Source organism: Otolemur garnettii, unplaced genomic scaffold (assembly GCF_000181295.1).
Source record: "Otolemur garnettii isolate 467f Iridium unplaced genomic scaffold, OtoGar3 scaffold00012, whole genome shotgun sequence".
Taxonomy (NCBI): Eukaryota; Metazoa; Chordata; class Mammalia; order Primates; family Galagidae; genus Otolemur; species Otolemur garnettii.
This window is the reverse complement of record NW_003852407.1, coordinates 29182916-29201916: the sequence shown is the minus strand read 5'-3', so window position 1 is coordinate 29201916 and position 19001 is coordinate 29182916. Positions and strand designations below refer to the sequence as shown.

Sequence of the window (19001 nt, the reverse complement as noted above, 5' to 3'; positions counted from 1 at the left end):
GGCACAGTACCAAGGGTGACAAAATGAGACTGTGTTCTTCTGAGTAGATGGCTAATAATGGGATTGCAAGATCAAATGGAAGGTCTATTTTGAGTTTTTTGAGCATTCTTCATACTTTTTTCCAAAGAGGCTGTATTAGTTTATACAGCAGTTAAAAGTTATTCCCTTCTCTCCACATCCCCAACAGCATCTGTAGCTTTGAAACTTTGTGATGTGGGCTATTCTTACTGTGGTTAGGTGATATCTCAGAATGGTTTTGATTTACATTTTTCTGATGGTTAGGGACGATGATTGTCTTTTCATGTGTTCATTGGCCATTTGTCTGTCTTCTTCAAAAAAGGTTCTGTTCATATCTCTTGCCCAGTGATAGATGGGATTGTTTGCTTTTTTTGTTGTTGTTGATTAATTTGAGTTCTCTGTAGATTCTAGTTATCAACTTTTTGTCAGATTTGCAACATCTGACAGATCTTTTACCTTTCTGAAGGTTGTCTTTTTGCTTTAATTGTTGTGTCCTCAAAGGCTGTGCAGGAGTTTTCAGCTTAATTAAGTCTCATTTGTTTATTTTTGCTGTTGTGATTGCCACTAAAGTCTTCTTCATAAAATCTTTCCCCAGGCTAATAGCCTTAAGAGTTTTTACCATACTTTTTTCTAGGATTTTTATCATTTCATGTCTTATATTTAAATCTCTTATCCACCTTTAGTCAATTTTTATAAGCAAGTCCAGTTTTAAGTCTTTTACATGTGGCTAACCAGTTCTTGCAGCACCATTTATTGAATAGGGATTATTTTTCCCCAGTATATGTTTTTGTTTGGTTTATTGAAGGTCAGATGGTGATAAGAGATTGGTTTCATCTCTTGGTTTTCTATTCTGTTCCATATGTCTATGCCTCTATTTTTGTGTGATTATATTTTTAAAAAAATAATTTTGTTAACGTGATATATCACCTTTATTGGTTTATGTATGCTAGACTATTCTTGGCTAGAGTGCAGTGGTATCTTCATAGCTTACTGTGACCTCAGTCAAACTGGGCTCAAGTGATTCTCCTGCCTCTGCCTCCTGAGTAGCTGGGACTATAGGTGCGTGCCACTGTGCCTTAGCTAATTGTTCTGTTTTCATAGAGATGGGGTCTTGCTCTTGCTCAGGCTGATCTTAAACTCCTGGTCTCAAGGAGTCCTCTTGTCTTGGCCTTCCAGAGTGCTAAGATTACATGTGTGAGCCACTGGCCCCCTAGTTTGTTAGTATTTTGTTGAGGACTTTTTAGCTTGAACTACAGGTGTGTGTCACCATACCTGGCTGGTCAGCTGATTTTTTGGTAATGGTCCAAGATGCTTTACTGGGGAAAGCCATTTCAACAAATGGTACTAGGACAATGGAATAACAAGAAATAAAAGAATATGGTTGGATTCCTAGTACACATTATATAAAAATATGAAATCAAAATTGTTGATAGACCTACATGTAACAGTTGGAACAAAATACAGGTATAAATCTTCATGACATAGGTTTTGTATTAAATAGATATCCCCAAGGCAGAAGCAACCAAATAAATGGTGGAGAAGTAAGACTTTATCAAAATTAAAAACTTTTTTTGTTTTTAGAGTCTCACTTTATCGCCCTCCATATAGTGCTGTGGTGTCATAGCTCACAGCAACCTCTAATTCCTGGGCTTAGGTGATTGTCTTGCCTCAGCCTCCCAAGTAGCTGGGACTATAGGTGCTTGCCACAATGCCCAGCTATTTTTTTTTGTTGTTGTTGCAGTTTGGCCGGGGCCGGGTTTGAACCCTCCACCCTCGGTATATGGGGCTGGCGCCCTACTCACTGATCCACAGAGACAGAGCCTCAAGCTGTTGTCTCAGGTAGAGTGCTGTGGCATCACAGTTCACAGCAACCTCCAACTCCTGGGCTTAAGTGATTCTCTTGCCTCCGCCTCCCAAGTAGCTGGGACTATAGGCACCTGCCACAATGCCTAGCTATTTTTTGGTTGCAGTTGTCATTGTTGTTTGGCAGGCCTGAGCTGGGTGCGAACCCACCAGCTCTGGTGTATGTGGCTAGCGCCTTAGCCACTTGAGCTACAGGCACCAAGCCAAAAACTTTTGTGTTTTAAAGGAAAGTATAAAGAAAGTAGAAAGAAAAAATTTGCAAATTATATGACTAATAAGGGACCTGTATCTAGAATATGTAAAGAACTCTCAAAATTCAACATTAAAAGACAATCCAATTGAAAAATTAGAGTAAAGGATTTGAATAGATATTTTTTTCCCCAAAGAAGCTATAGAGATAGCTAGTAGCCCGATGGTATTATTTTGCGAGGTCTACCATAACAAAATACCACACACTGCCTGGTTGAAACAATAGAAATTTATTTTTTCAGACTGCTGGAGGCTGGATGTTCAAAATTAAGTTGGCTTCAGTATTGTTTTCTGGTGAGGTCTTTCTTTCTGACTTATAGATGGCCACTGTCTCACTGTGTACTCATACACAGTGGACTTTCCTCTGTGTCCAATTGGAGAGAGAGAAAGAGCCTATCAACAGATGAATGAACAAAACATGTTATGTCCATACAATGGAATAGTATATATACCTAAGAAGGAATAGAGTATTGTCGTACACTGCAACATAGGTGAATCCTGAATATATTGTGTTAAGTGAAAAGAAGCCTGTCACAAAAGATCATATAGTGTGTGATTTTATTTCTATAAAATGTTCAGAATAAGCAGGTCCATAGAAGCAAAGTATATTACTGGTTATTTAGGGGCTGGGAAAGGGGGTAGATTTAGAGTGACTACTAATAGTCATGGGGCATCTAGTAAAAGTTATGAGATGATGAAAATGAAATTAGGTAGTGGTGAAGGTTGTACAACTAACTCTGAATATACTCAAAACAACTTTTTTTTTGGAGACAAAAGTCTCGTTTTATTGCCCTAGGTAGAGTGCCATGGCGTCATAGCTCACCACAACCTTATGCTCTTGGGCTCAAGCAATTCTCTTGCCTCAGCCTTCTGTGTAGCTGGGACTGCAGGCACTCACCGCAGTGCCTGGTATTTTTAGAGACGAGGTCTTGCTCTGGCTTAGGCTGGTCTTAAACCTGTGAGCTCAGGCAGTCTACCTGCCTTGACCTCCCAAGGGCTAGGATTACAGGCTTACGCCACCGTGCTTGACCTTGTGTTATACACTTTAAGCAGGTGAATTGTATGGTATATGAATTACTTCTTAAAATAAGGCTGCTATTAAACAAAAGAGATAAGAAAAATAAAAGGTTACAACCATTATATATCAAAAAATTGAAAAAGGAAAAAAATCTTAAGGATGCAACTTAAGTTTTAGTTAGCATGTACTAACATATGTTTGTTGGTTGGGAATGGTAGGTTAGTACAAATTAGGATAATTACTCATAGAATTCTTGTTCAGAATCCTTTCTTGGGCATTATAGTGACTATTAACAATAATATGACAGAATTCTGGAAAATAATCTTTTCTTGGTTCTATATTCTTTTTTTAATTTTTTTTTCTTGGTTCTATATTCAACAAAATTTATTATATACTTAACTGTATTAGGCTCTGTGATTAGGAGTAGAATTTCAAGGACAGTAGAATTTCAATTTAAACTCTCTTGCTTTGAAGGAGTTTTAGTTTGGATAAACAAAATAGGAATAACTTTAACAAAATCTTATAAGTAATATAATAAGTACATATTCAAGGGTTTTTCTGAAGGCATAAGAGAAAAGTGATGATTTCGATAGGTTAAATCAGAGAAAATGCCTGACACAGCCCCCACCTATTTTATTTTGGTTGGATTTGTCATTGTTTGTCAGGCCCTGACCAGGCCCAAATCCGCCAGCATTGGTGTATGTGTGGGCCCTACTCACTGAGCTACGGGCCCCAAGCCTGCAACTTGGATTTTACCTAACAAATGCAAGCAGTGTAACTTAATTGTATGTGCCCTTATATTGATCTGAAATTAAAAAAAAAGCCAGAATCCAAGTTTGTTTTGGTGCAGTGATTAGTTATGTTAAATACCTATACATGGCAAAGGAAAATTATTAACTCATTTTTTTAATCCAGGAGATTTGCAATGCAGTAGAGAAATGGTGTTCTCTTTGTAGAGCAGTTTGCCTCTAACTTTCGAATTATAAACATTATACTTTGCTGTAATGAGAGGATGGCTAGAGCCTAGGAGTTTGGGACCTGCCTAGCAAGAGCCTCTCTTCAAAAAGTGAATCTGTAGTGAAATACTGACCTCATGTGCACAAATAGGTAATTACAGGGATGTTGCTTATAGTATTGTATATACTAGTGAAAATTTGAAAGTACCTTAAATGATAGTGAGTAGGAGAATAGTTAAGTACGTTAGAAGTCCATTAGTGTATGTTCAAGGTATGGAATACTTTGTAGCAGTTAAATTGAATTAAGTAGGTCTATATCTGTGACAATGAAAAATAAATCTTCAAAGATGTATTTTCTGAGAATAAAAAAAAATATATAGCCCATTTATGGAAAAGAAAACTCTGTACATAATGAACTTTTATTAGCATACATATATTAGCATATTATTAGAAGCTCTGTGGGGATCCATAATAGTGTATTCATAGTTTGTAATGTGATGGGAATGGTGATGCAGGTGTGTTTATGTGAAATAGAACTTTAAATTTTACTTTATGTGTTTCTGGAATGTTTAAATTTTTTTTGAAGTGTTTGAATTTTTAACATAGATGGTGGTTTTTTTTTTTTAGAGGTAATTTTTTTTGTTATTTTTTATTAAATCATAACTTTGTACCTTGATGCATTTATGGGGTTCAGTGCTTTGATGTACATTGTGAAATGCTTACATTGGACTAAGCAACACATCCATCACAATTGTACTCATTTTTTAAAATTCCATAATGTTAATTTTTATTATAATGACAAGATAAGTGTTATATTCATTTCTTAATAGTTTTGAAATGTATCATTGCATCATTTACATTAGGTGAGGTTCCCCCCAAATCCCTTCTGTCCTCCTATATGCCCCCCTCCCCTCTCTCTCCTCTTTCCTTCTACTTTCTGGACTGTAGTTGTATTTTGCCATTCATATGAATGTGTGGGTGATTATATATATTGATTTCATAGTAGTATTGAGTGCATTGGAAACTTTTTCCATTCTATTTTTTTTGAGACAGAGCCTCAAGCTATCCCCCTGGGTAGAGTGCCGTGGCTTCACGGTTCCCGGCACCTTCCACTCCTGGGCTCAAGTGAGTCTCCTGCCTCAGCCTCCCAAGTAGCTGGGACCACAGGCGCCCGCCACAACGCCTAGCCATTTTTTGGTTGCAGCCGTCATTGTTGTTTGGCGGGCCCGGGCTGGATTCGAACCCTCCACCTTAGGTGTATATGGCTGGCGCCTTAGCCACTTGAGCCACAGGCGCCAAGCCTCTTTTTCCATTCTTGAGATACTTTACTAAGAAGAATATATTCCAGCTCCACCAGATAAACATAAAAGATGTGAAGTCTCCATCCTTTTTTATGGCTGCATAGTATTCCATGGTGTACATATATCACAATTTGTTAATCCATTCATGGGTTGATGGGCAATAGGGCTGTTTGCATGTCTTGGCTATTATGAATTGCACTGCAATAAACATTCTGGTGTAAATGTCTTTGTTATAAAATAATTTTTGATCATCTGGATATATACCTAGTACAGGAATTACAGGATTGAATAGTAGTTCTACTTTTAGTTCCAATGAATGGTGTATTTTATAAGAATTTTTAAAAACATGGTAGGAGAGAATAGATCTAGTCAAAAGTATACTAAAGGGTTAATACTTGTATTAGGTGAGATTATGGATGGCTTTGTTCCAAAATTTATGTAATAAAATATGAAAGGGAAATACAGATAATTCAGGATCTGATCACAAAGAATCACTTTATTATTTTGATCTGGAGTGTTTAAAATTAAGTAAACTTACCCATTTTGAGTTTGGGTTTTGGTGTTGTAGGTGGACCTTCAATCCTGCTGTTCTCACTAAAGCAAACATTGTCCGAAGTGGGGATGCTACTCAAGGTGCAGAAGGAGGCACCTCACAGTTTCAAGTGGGTGATCTTGTACAAGTTTGTTATGATCTGGAAAGAATTAAACTTTTACAAAGAGGACATGGCGAATGGGCTGAAGCGATGCTTCCAGTAAGTATATATAGAATAGTCTTAAGGCTAGGTATTACACTGTAGTTTTTGAAAGTAGATTAATTCTATAAACTTAATTGATGTAGCCTTCCTAGAACTGTACTCTACATTAGTAGCTGGGTATACTATGTCTTTGTATTCTAGTGTATTCCAGTTAAATTAGCCTGGGAAGGTCCAGAAAGGGCTATGGTTAAGATTTTTTTTTTTTTTGAGTCCCTTTCTCCAGCCAGCATCTCCTCTTCTTCCTGTCCAGCTCCTACTCCTGCCCCATCTAGGCCCTTCCATCCTGTCTAGTCCCTCCTTCTTCTGTCTTTCCTTTTGTCTTGTCTCTTCATCAGTCTGTCTGTCTTTTATGCCTTATTCCCTCTGATATTTTAGCACATACAATGTGCCTGTTAGGCTTCAGGGCTACAGTAGTGAACAAAATAAAAATCTGTAGTAATGTTGGTTTCACTCAAAGCTGTTTCATAGTTCACAAGTGCCATATGCATGTACATTGTATACCTACGTCCACAGATTAAAAACTCCATTTGTTGTAGCAATTATCAAGTAGGTAGTGATAGGGATTATTATTATTATTTTTTTTGAGACAGAGCCTCAAGCTGTCACCCTGGGTAGAGTGCCGTGACATCACAGCTCACAGCAACCTCCAACTCCTGGACTCAAGCCATTTCCTGCCTCCGCCTCCCTAGTAGCTGGGATTACAGGCACTTGCCACAACTCCCTGTTATTTTTTGGTTGCAGCCATCATTGTTGTTTGGCGGGCCCAGGCTGGATTCGAACTTGCCAGCTCAGGTATATGTGGCTGGCACCTTAGCCGCTTGAGCCAAAGGCGCCAAGCCGGAATTATTTTTAACTTTTTAAAATTTTTATTTATTTATTTTTTTTGAGACAGAGTCTTACTTTGTTGCCCTTGGTAGAATACTTTGGTGTCATAGCTTACAGCAGCTTCAAAATCTTGGGCTCAAGCAATCCTTTTGTCTCAGCCTCTGGAGTAGCTGGGACTATACATACAGGAGGTCACCAGAATGCCTGGCTAGTGTTAGAGATGGGGGTCTCGCTCTTGCTCAGGCTGGTCTTGAACTGCTGAGCTCAGGCAGTTTACCTGCTTTGGCCAGAGTGCGAAGATTACAGGTATGAACCACTATGCCGGGCCTGGCATTCTCATTTTAGAGATAGGTTAATCAGAGCTAAAATTCTGAACTGGAGGTTTGAACCCAGATGTGTCTTACTTCAGTGCCTAAGTACTCTTTTATACCAAACTTAGCTGCTAATATAAACTAAACCTGTACATAATTCTAGAGGGAAATTCTAGGATTCTGGTAGTGATAGTGTAGATTTCACATCTTTTCAAATCGTCTTGATAAAGACAGACAACTGGATTAGCGTATGATCAAAAAGCTACAAACATCCATAACAAAGCTAGGTGACAGTAGCCTGTTGAGCCCTAAAATATGAATGGCAGAGAGAAACCACTGGCTCTTATTGGGTCTGCATCTGTCTGTAGGGTGGCAGAGAGAATTAAGGGGGTGTTTTATAGATCTGAGAGCAAGGGAACTCCTTAATGAATATTCATTGGCTAGTGTGGTAGACCAATGTCAGAGGAGCAGCTGAACCTTAGAGGGCTCTTACAGACTCCAATGAGGAATGGCAGCAGTAGGTCCCTGCTGAAGTTTGAACGGACTGGAGCAGCCTGGGCCTGTAAACTCTCTAGACAAACCAGCCAAAGCTCCCTTCCAAGGCAGAGCCTCACTTTTAAGGAGAAAGTGCTGGGAATAGAAGCAAAATTGAGTAGGTCGGAGATACTCTTTAAAGTTTGTAACTAGTGACCATTTGAAAATGGTTATCCTTTAAAAGTTTTTTCTTAGTAATAAGTAGAATTAATACTTTAAACATATAAAAACTAGTGGTTGATTTTTTTTTTTTTTGTATATTCTTTAGACTTGGAAACATTAATCTATTCTTTTCAAGACTTTAGGTAAAGTTGGCCGAGTACAACAGATTTATTCAGACAGTGATTTAAAGGTGGAAGTTTGTGGAACATCTTGGACATATAATCCAGCAGCAGTTTCTAAGGTGGCATCTGCAGGATCAGCCATTAGCAATGCATCTGGTGGTATGTTTTGTATTGTGTTTTTTAAAAAGTAGAATGATTTGCATTAAAACCTTTGCTTATTCCTTAGTTCTCAGATACAGATAATGTTGTACATGTGCTTATTGGCTTTCTCCAAAATTGCGTAGTCTCACTTGAATGTTGATGACCTTTTAAACTTTCACTAAAGGCTTTTATTGTTTTATGTGATGAACAACTTTTATTCTGGCTGAGATATTCCCTGGAGAAAGTCTCATAAAATGGGCTTTCTCTTGGGTATATCAAGCAGTTCTCTACATCAGATCTGAGATATCTGAAATTTAGCATTTTACTATGTAGAACTTTTGTTTTCTGCCAAAAATCCATCACTTTCTTTTTTTTCTTTATTTTATTTACAATATTATTGCTAGCAGATGGCTTTCTTCCTGAATATTTTTACATATCAGCTATATTTTTTCTATTACTGTTTAATTAGAGTTATTATATTTGCTACAATGAGTAAAATGTGAATATGCTAGAGGGCCAGGCTCGGTGGCTCATGCCTGTAATCTTAGTGCACTGGGAGGCTGAGGCGGGTGGATTACTTGAGCTCACAAATTTGAGACCAGCCTGAGCCAGAGCGAGACCTCGTTTTTAAAAGTAGCTGTATGTTATGGTGGGTGCCTGTAGTCCTAGCTACCTGGGAGGCTAAGGCAAGAGAATTGCTCAAGGCCAAGAGTTTGAGGTTGCTGTGAGCTGTAATGCTACGGCACTCTACCGAGGGCAACATCATGAGACTCTGCCTCAAAACAGCAACAAAAAAAGTGAATATGCTGGATGCTTGGGTAGACTCATTCTCAAGCCTTTCCTTGCTATGCTCCAGCTTATCATACACAGACTCAGGTCAATCTACATGTTACACATTACTATATGGCAGCGGTTCTCAACCTGTGGGTCACAACCCACAGGAACTGTATTAAAGGGTTGCGACATTAGGAAGGTTGAGAACCACTGCTGTGTGGCATTGTTATTATCCAGAAAAGAAGATAGAACTATACTGTAAATGGCAAGAAACAAAAGGTTTAGATAACTCCAATTTTATTTTGGTTCTATTCTTCTACCTCTGCTTTTTTTTCCTCTTCCTTTCTGTTTTAATTTGCTAGTATGCTTACATTTTAAGTTAGATGTTTATTTTTACTTCAAGGTTAGATGGCATCCCAATAGGCTGACTACCTACAAAGTAAAAGAGTGATGAATGGTTATTATTATACTTTCAAATAACATGGAGTTGGCCTACTCTGTGATTTCCCCTTGCCCTACTTTGTGGTTTCTCTGCCACAGTAAGTACTCCAAGAGTTAAGGACTAGAAGTTGGTGGTGTCTATGTTGGTTGATGCTACTTAGAAAAACATCTTGTGAAAGGGTCTGTGTATATTTGTCCTTGGTTCTAGCTTTTTAATTAATTAATTAAAATTTTTGTTTTTATTATTATTATTTTTTGAGACAGAGCCTCAAACTGTCATCCTGGGTAGAGTGCTGAGGCATCACAGCTCACAGCAATCTCCAACTCCTGGGCTCAAGCGATTCTCTTGCCTCAGGCTCCCAAGTAGCTGGGACTACAGCACCCACTACAATGCCTGGCTATTTTTTGGTTGCAGTCGTCATTGTTTGGTGGGCCCAGGCTGGATTCAAACCTGCCAGCTCAGGTGTATGTGGCTGGTGCCTTAGCCACTTGAGCCATAGGCGCCGAGCCAGTTCTAGCTTTTTAAAAACCAATCAGTCAGCACTTAGTGAAGTATGTTATTGGCACATAGATGTCTGTTTTCAACTGAGGGAGATTTAGTTTGTCCCTAAAATATATCCCCAGATATTACAGAGATTATGTTACTTTTGAATCATAATCATTAATCTGTTGAATTATTCTGAGGTTTGTAGTATTGAACTCTAAGAGTTGGTATGCTTAATACTTGAAAGGAAGTTTGTATCATGTGATAGTCCTATAGTAGTGTGTTCATTGATTATATCTTTGGTATGTATGACCTCTAAATCTTCAATTATTATTAGCATGTAACTCCCTACTTTTTCTAAAGTTATAATTTGACATACATGAATTGGAGAAAACTTGGAATACTTTTATGGGCTTGGATTTGATACAGCTTGAGAGAGCAGTGTTTATGTAATAAATTACATGGGTAGTTATCTATAGCATAGTAGAAAAAACAGTGATAAAAACTAGGAAAAGATTAAAGAAATATGGGTAATACTTGTTTCTTAGTAGGTAAGGCTTGAGATTCTCATATGTTAGCAGCTTTATTTGATGCTTTACAGAAAGACTCTCACAGCTCCTGAAGAAATTATTTGAAACCCAAGAATCTGGTGACCTCAATGAAGAATTAGTTAAGGCTGCTGCTAATGGAGATGTTGCTAAAGTGGAAGATTTGCTAAAAAGACCAGATGTGGATGTAAGCATTTTAAAAATTAATTTGAAGCATACACAAAAATAGAATACTATCATGAACTTTACATTCAACAGTTACGAAGATTTTGATACATGTACTTTATTTTTTCTCTCTTGTTTTTCTGAGGTATTTTAAAGCAAACATCACACATTCTTTAGTGTGCATTTCTAAGAAATACTGACATTTTCTTACTTAACACTATTCAATTTTATGATTGACAAAATTTAAATTGAGGTTTTTAAGTAGTTAGTGGGTTATTTTGGAAATTCAGTGAGTTTTTTTCCTCATGTAAATATCATTTTATGATATCTTTTAAACATATTTCAGTAAATTTTGTTAGTTTTCTGACTTTTCAAAATGTTTAATCTAAACCTATTCCCCAGCCCCCTATGAAAGTTGACTATTTCATGATTTATAAGGCAAATGAATTAGAGGTTTTGTATTTTGTATCTCTTCCTAGGTTATGCTGTAGTTTTGCCATTTGCACAAGCCATTTAAGTGGGCCATATTTTATTTAAACTGAAGTCCATATTTTAATCTGATGTCCTTACTGTTTACCTAATGTCTTTTTCTTTTCCAAAATCCTTTCTACAGTATTATGTTACATTTTTTTGTGCACTTTTTTGTTTTCCCAATTATAAGTAGGCAGTTTTGATTCTAGCTTAGTCTTTGTACTTTACCTTTGCTATTGGTGTCATGCTGGCACCAATATTATGTTTAGTGCCAGCCAAGAGATTGTAGTTGGAGAGGCAATTTGAATTACCCTGTGTTGTAAGGGCTTTTGTTGCCGCACCTCTTTTGTACATTTGTTTTAAAGTATGCTAGACAACTGTAAGGTATTAGTGTCATTTCTCCTATAAGCTCATGTGACATTACTTTAGCTTTGTTAGAGATGTCAATCACAGCAACACAATACAGCACTTTCTTGATTGGTTGTGAGATACCTCACAAATAATTTGTTTGACATTGAAGTACCAAATATTTTTTGTTTGAAAGATAGAATCATATTTCCTTTATATTCCCTCAAACAGATTTAGATGTTATATATAATTTTTTTTCATTTAATTACTAATTTATTTTAAAGTTATTTTTAACAGTGCCATACATACTAAAAATTTAAAGGGGAAGTACTTTATAAGGTTTATTATGAAAAATAATACCTCTTCCCTTTCATCACCGTTTTCCTACTCTTCAGAGGTAACTTCTTTTGGCACCTTTAACTGATACTACCTGTTAACCTTGGCATCTTCTCATAGCATATCTCTGTTTTTATGTCTTGATTTTCATTTTTCTTTTCTTTCTTCATCTTTTTCTTTCTTTCTTTCTTTCCTTTTTTTTGGGAGTTATCTTTTGATACCTGTTAGAAGGTGAGGATTTAGCTATTTTTCCACCACTACCTCAGACTTCTTATACATTTCTAGCTTCTTCATGTGGTAATAATTGTAATAAATAAATAAAATAATTTTGTTTAGATAAGAGTTATGTATAAATGACATTCATAGCTGAATTGTGCAATGTACTAGCTTGTATTTTCCTAACAACTGTTTTGTTTTCATTGGAATATATAACTGTCTTTTTTAAAAAACTGAGATATAATTTTCATACAGTGAAGTATGTGGATCAGCCAGTTTTGACAAAGGCATCTGTGCTTGTAGTCCACATGTGTCTGTTAAGATTTAGACATTTATTTTAGACCATTTCTTTTGTTCCTAAAAGTTGATTTGTGGTCAGCTTTTGGTCTTTCCCATACACATAATTTAAAAAATTTTAAATTTGTTAGTTAATCTGTATTTTTTAGAATTAATTTATTCCTATGTTCCTTTCTAATTGTCTGATCTCAGGACATTTAGGTGCATCATGCATTCATTTCATCTTCTGGCAGAAATTTCTGAGGGCCTTCCGACATGCTCTGTCTGGACAGGTTGCCCTTTGTGTTGGTGTCTGTTGGGAATGTCTCCTCACCCATCACCCTGAGGGTTCCTTTATGCTGGTCTCTGTTGGGAATGTCTCCTCACCCATCACCCTGAGGGTTCCTTTATGCTGGTCTCTGTTGGGAATGGCTCCTCACCCATCATCCTGAGGGTTCCTTCCTCTTCTCTCCTGTGCTGGATTTCTTGTTTTTTGTATTTCCTGTCTGTTTCCACATTCACTCTGTCTTTGGTGAAGTACAATTTTTTTTTGTAGCTTCTGAGAAAGGATGTATGGGAGTAGGCTTTTAATGTCTGAATTTTTTTTTTTTTTTAGACAAAAGTGCACTGGCATCATATCTCACAGCAACCTTAAACTCTTGGGCTCAAGTGATCCTCTTGCCTCAGCCTCCTAGCTGGGACTATAGATGTGTGCCACAATGCCTAGCTGTTTTTAGAGAGGGGATCTTTTTTGGTCAGGCTAGTATTGAACTCTGGAGCTCAGGTGATCCACCTGCCTCAGCCTCCCAGAGTGCTAGGATTACAGGTGTGAGCCACCATCCTCAGCCTCACTCCCCCCCCCCTTTTTTTTTAAATCCTTACGATTAAGTTTTAGATGGTAATAGAACTCTGTTAGATTTTCCTTCAGAATAATTCCATAAGTGGTGTTGTGAAGAGTTCTACATTCTGATCTCTGAGCCTTCATATGTATTGTTTTTCTTTCAAGTATGAGAGTATCTTTTTTGGTCAATATTCTGAACTTGTACAATGATGTGGCCCTCATGTGGATCTATTGCTTTAGTTGTTTGACCATTTTAATCTGGAAATGATGTCTTTCGTATGTGGAAATTTTCTGTGGTAAAAATTAAGTGGTGATTGCTTTTCTTCTGATAGCTCTGATTCTGGAGATTCTTCCCCTCTTATTTTTTCTCTCCTCCAACCTCCTTTGTAGGAAGTTTGTTAACTTAATCTTCCAACCCTTTTGAGGTTTTCATTCTGTCAGGTTTGAATTTCAAGTTTGTTTTTGGTTGTTCTTTTTACATTCCTTTTTATGGTATCATATTGTTATTTAAAGAGGTTGTAATATCTTTTTTCTGAGTAGTCAAAATTTTTTTCTTCTCTAAGTTACCCTTTTCGTTTTGATCTCTGTTTTTGACGTCAGAGGCTATTCCTCAGATGTCTATTTATTTATATGAGTGGATAGTAAACAGGATTGTTTGGAAGCTCTTGGATCTGTGAGTGTTTGTCAACTCTGGACTTTGTGGTATGAACTGGTTAGATATTTCTTTGGGTTACTCCTGGCATCAGTCATTAGGCCTTTTCTGTTGGGCTCATTTGGCTCCCTAGAGAGGTCTCTTGCTTATAGAGCAGCGGTTCTCAACCTGTGGGTTGTGACCCACAGGAACTGTATTAAAGGGCCATGGCATTAGGAAGGTTGAGAACCACTGTTTTAGAGTATAAACCTGCCAGCCTTTTGAATACTGGGGGAGGGCCTAGATTCTCAGTATTCAGCATGTAAATGTTTATATTAACCTTCTCTTTTTAGTACTGTGCCTCATCCTTAACAGTGCTTGGTTTCTGTAGGCTAGAGACTCTCTACCCTTTCCAGAGAATAAACTTTTAGCTTTCTGTTAGTGTAAGGGTGGACCAGTAGCTAAACTGTGCAGTAAGAATCAAGGGATCTGAATGTTTTTAAACAGACTTGCAACCAGTATTTTTATCACCCACCATGGGATTTTCTCCATTTCAAGAAGTATCCAGTCATGCATTCTCAGCCTTTTGGGGTTCATTGGTGACAGACTTGCTTCTCGTTTTTCTTGCAGCAGGTATAGGTCTCCTTTCTTTGGTCTGCTCAGCCAGCCTAGTGTGTGTGCGTGTGTTCTATTTCTTAGTTCCAATTATCTTTGTGGGTTGAGGGATAAAAGAAAAGAAAAAACTTCAGTACAATGTCAAGAACTAATGAAAATAAATGCAACCTGTCATTTAATTGGAAAAACACTAACGCGAAAAGGATATGCTTTGAAAAGTCTCATAATACCAAAAATCCTTGCTCTCTTGACTCATATTTCCACATCTTATAATGAAAATTTTTTCACTTTTAGTTTTATATTTTCTTTTCTTTTTCTTTTTCTTTTTTTTGAGACAGGATTGCCCAGGCTAGAGTGTTGTAGTGTCAGCCTAGCTTACGGGAACTTCAAACTTCGGGGTTTAAGTGATGTTCTTCCCCATAGCTGGGAGAATATGCCTGGCCAACTTTTAAACTTTTGGAGACACCAAGTCTTGCTTATGTTGCTTAGGCTTGTCCCAAACTCCGGGCCTCAAGTGATACTCTAGTTTTGGCCTCACAAAGTTCCAGGATTACAGGTATGAGCGCGTACCCTCAGCCTTGTCTGTCTTTGGTGTTTGAAGTCTTCCTCAAATTTCAGACCTTTGGTAGCTTATTTGTATCTGAATAAGACATAAAAAAGCTGATTGGTAGCTCTTTTTTCCAGGACAGGACTTACTAACTTGGCATCATGGTGAATGAGTGTGTAGAGCTTTTGGAGATCTCCAAATGCCATCATGTAGGAATGTGTTCTTCATAACTCTACAGTTGTTCAGGGCAAGAAAGATCCTTTTTCCTATCTAGGGATGAGATGCAAGTAGGTAGTGCTCTGTCCTTGAGTTTGAGGAGTGGGCCTGGATTGTGTCCATTGCACTTGCACATCAGAGTTAATACATTTCTTTGTTAGCCCCTCTGGCGTACTGTTTATAGTTTGTAGGCTTTGAGTTTGTCTGGGGTTTCCTGTGCTCTTTATATTTTGGCTTCCTCTCCCCTGTAAAATCAATCAACACTTTTCATCTGTTTTCTCCCTTTCATAAAATGTTACTTTTTCTTGTTTTCAATTGTTCTCTCTTTCTGTCTGTTTTTATGGATGTTTATGTTTTAAATTATTTTACTGTCATATTAGTGCGATCTTAGATAGGATATAAGTGTGTGGCTAAGCTACCATCTTTAACCATCTTTTATGGTTTTATGAATGGGAGTGAAAAGGATGGAAATAAAGAATTGCACTTAGATATGACTATGGTTAAGTTATGCATGGGAAATGACGGATAGGTTGGAAATTTATAATATCATAGTTGTATATAGCCATCCTATTAACTCATTTGAGTGTCGTTCATGATAGTTTGCCTATTGTTGGTATCTGGTATATTCGTTGAATTGAATTGATTTGTTGGTAGCAGCCAGTATCTTTTCTAGAAGTTGTCTGTTCATTGGACTTTTACATTTTTCAGACTGTAGACTCTGAGATAATGATAATAGTCTTCTAGAAAGAAGTGTACACACACACACACACACACACACATCTAACTCCCTTCTTTCCTCTTTTCCTTCCTCTTTACCTTCTTTCTACTTTGCAGATTGGCTAAACACTTCTTTCATAGCACTTTGAACAGTAGAACTTTAGTTTTTTTTTTTTTAAATGCTTACCTCTTTTCTAAATTAAAGAATCGCTGGTTATCGGTACTATGATATATGGAACACCAACCTAAAGTATTATACAATCATGTAGTGAAACCTACACTGAATGTACTCTATATATTGGCTCTTTCTGATTTATGATGTTTATTCATCCTTTCTTTTTGCTTTTTTCTTTTTAATTTAGGTAAATGGGCAATGTGCTGGCCACACAGCTATGCAAGCTGCTAGTCAGAATGGACATGTTGACATTTTGAAGTTACTTTTGAAACAAAACGTGGATGTAGAAGCAGAGGTAACTAATAAAATATTTTAATTAAAAATTAATGTCTTAGTGATAATTTCTAAATCATGAGATTTAGAAATGTTTTTGTTATTGAAATTTAATGTTTACCTAAGGCTTCTCTGGTTGAAAATAAAAATTGGACTATGACATTTTGAAATATTTCTTGCTTTTGTGTTATCCCTCAGTATGCTAGACATAGCCCTAGGTGAAGATAGGAGTTGAGTTTCCTGCTCTTGTGGTGGAACCACCAGGTAGTTGGGAGCCAAGCTGAGTTTACCAAGGAGTCAGCCTATGGCAATTGAGGGAAGAAGAATATAGATTTGCTAGGTGCAGGTCTTTCTTGATTTCTGTGACACTTAGAGGTCTTTTGTTGTTTTGTAGGAACAATTCTGAATTAGCATTTATTAAGTCTTATTGTTTCTTTTACTCTGAGAAATTGTAAGAAAAAATAAATTTTACTGTTCTTTGACCTCAGTGAGGATCTTTTGAAGAAATTATACTTCATGTTTATCACCGTGTGTGTGTGCGCGCATGCATGCACGCGCAGTTTAATTAAGGATATTCTTAGAAAGGGAAAATAGACATTATTTACTATCTAATGGAGTCTCAGTTGGGAATCTATGTATTTGGTATTTGATATGAAGGATAGTTTACTTTGTCTTAGCTCATTACTAACAATAAAAATCACATTTATTTTAGTTTAGTGCATTGTTTAGTGATTAAGTAAAATTCTATGAAATTTAAATTGGCAGAATGTTTACTTTTTTTTTTTTTTTTTGAGAGAGTCTCACTATGTTGCTCTTAGTATGGTGCTGTGGCATCACAGCTCACAGCAACCTCAAACTCTTTGGGCTTAAGTGATTCTCTTGCCTCAAGCCTCCGGAGTAGCTGGGACTATAGGCACCTGCCACAACGCCCAGCTATTTTTTGGTTGCAGTTCGACTGTGCCCGGGTTTGAACCACCGCCCTTGGTATATGGGGCTGGTGCCCTACTTACTGAGCCATGGGTGCTGAGCCTACATTTATTTTTTTCCTCAGTTTTCTTTCGCTCTCTTTTTTTTTTTCAGACAGAGTCTTGCCTCAAACTCTTAGGCTGAGGCAATCTTCTTGTAGAGACAGGGTCTCATTCTTGCTCAGGCCAGTTTTGAACTCCTTAACTCAAGCAACCCCTGCCTCAGCCTCCCAGAGTGCTAGGATTACTATCTTGCTTGGTTTTTAATTTTGTCTAGAAGATAGTACCATCTATGAATACTCAATAAGCATTAAATTGCTACAGGCTAAATTGATGGGTCAGGATGTTTTGAACTACTAGGCACAAGTGATCCTGCTGTCTCAACCTCCTGAGTAGGTAGGATGCAAGCCACCACGCCCAACTTGCCTCTTATCTTTTTTTCTTTTTGCAGTTTTTGGCTGGGGCTGGGTTTGAACCTGCCACCTCCAGCATATGGGGCCAGCTTCTTACTCTTTTGAGCCACAGGTGCTGCCCTTTTTCTTTTCTTTTCTTTTCTTTTTTTTTTTTTTTTGTGAGAAAAAGTCTCACTCTGTTACCTTAAATGTGTTGGGCTCATAGCAGAAGCAACCTCAAGCTCCTGGATTTAAGTGGTCCTGCTGCTTAGCCTCCTGAGTGCTGGGACTGCAGGTGCCCACCATGATGCTGGATAACTTTTCCATTTTTAGTAGAGACAAGGTCTTGCGCTTGCTTGGGATGGTCTCAAACTTCTGAGCTCAACGTATCCTCCCACTTTGGCTTTCCAGAGTGCTAGGATTACAGGTGTGAGCCACTGTGCCTGGCCTATTTCTGAGTTCTTTATTCTGTTCCATTGATCTACGTGTCTGCTTTTATGCCAGTGTTGTGCTGTTTTGGTTACGATAGTGTTATGGTATAAGTTAAAGTCAGGTTTTGTGATGGCTCCAGTTTTGTCTTTTTTGCTTAGAATTGCTTTGGCTGTTTTGGCCCATTTTTGGTTTCATATGAATTTTAGGATTGTTTTCTCTAATTCTGTGAAGAATGACATTGACAATGATTTTTTTTTTTTTTTTTGGAGACAGAGTCTTACTTTGTCGCCCTTGGTAAAGTGCTGTGGCATCATAGCTCACAGCACCCTCAAACTCTTAGGATTAAGCGATTCTCTTGCCTCAGCCTCTCAAGTAGCTAGGGCTACAAGTGCCTACCACAACGCCTGGCTGTTTTTTTGTTGTAGTTGTCGTTGTTTTAGCTGGCCTGGGAAGGGTTTGAACCCACCAGCCCTGGTGCATGTGGCTGACACCCTAACTACTGAGTGAGCTGCCGGCACTGCCCTGTATTTTCTGTTTTAAAAACCATTATAGGTAGATGTATTTTGTGGAAGTGTAAAAGGGAGATAATTGCATATCAGGTTAAAATAACATAGTTTCTCACTTGGTTAAGGAAATTTTATACTTAAAAGTTGGGTTAAAGTGCAAATACAGCTTATGGCCCAAGACTTAAACAAAAATTTTTAAAAGGTTATAGGAATTAATATTGTGTCTTAACTAGCAGCATAGTTTTATTACAACAGTGGTTCTAGGGCAGTGCCTGTGGCTCAGTGAGTAGGGCACCAGCCCCATATACCAAGGGCGGTGGGTTCAAACCCGGGCACAGTCGAACTGCAACCAAAAAATAGCTGGGCGTTGTGGCAGG

At 37.6% G+C, this 19001-nt stretch overlaps 1 protein-coding gene across 1 annotated transcript in view; it reads left to right on the top strand.

Moving 5' to 3' along the window:
• Positions 1–19001, top strand: part of MIB1 (mindbomb E3 ubiquitin protein ligase 1) — a 117056-nt gene that overhangs the window by 45591 nt on the left and 52464 nt on the right. Inside the window, exons 7-10 of the mRNA XM_003784788.3 lie at positions 5974–6157; positions 8129–8273; positions 10556–10689; positions 16244–16351. Of these exons, the coding sequence (XP_003784836.1) occupies positions 5974–6157; positions 8129–8273; positions 10556–10689; positions 16244–16351 (571 nt within the window). The remainder of the gene's footprint in view (positions 1–5973; positions 6158–8128; positions 8274–10555; positions 10690–16243; positions 16352–19001) is intronic.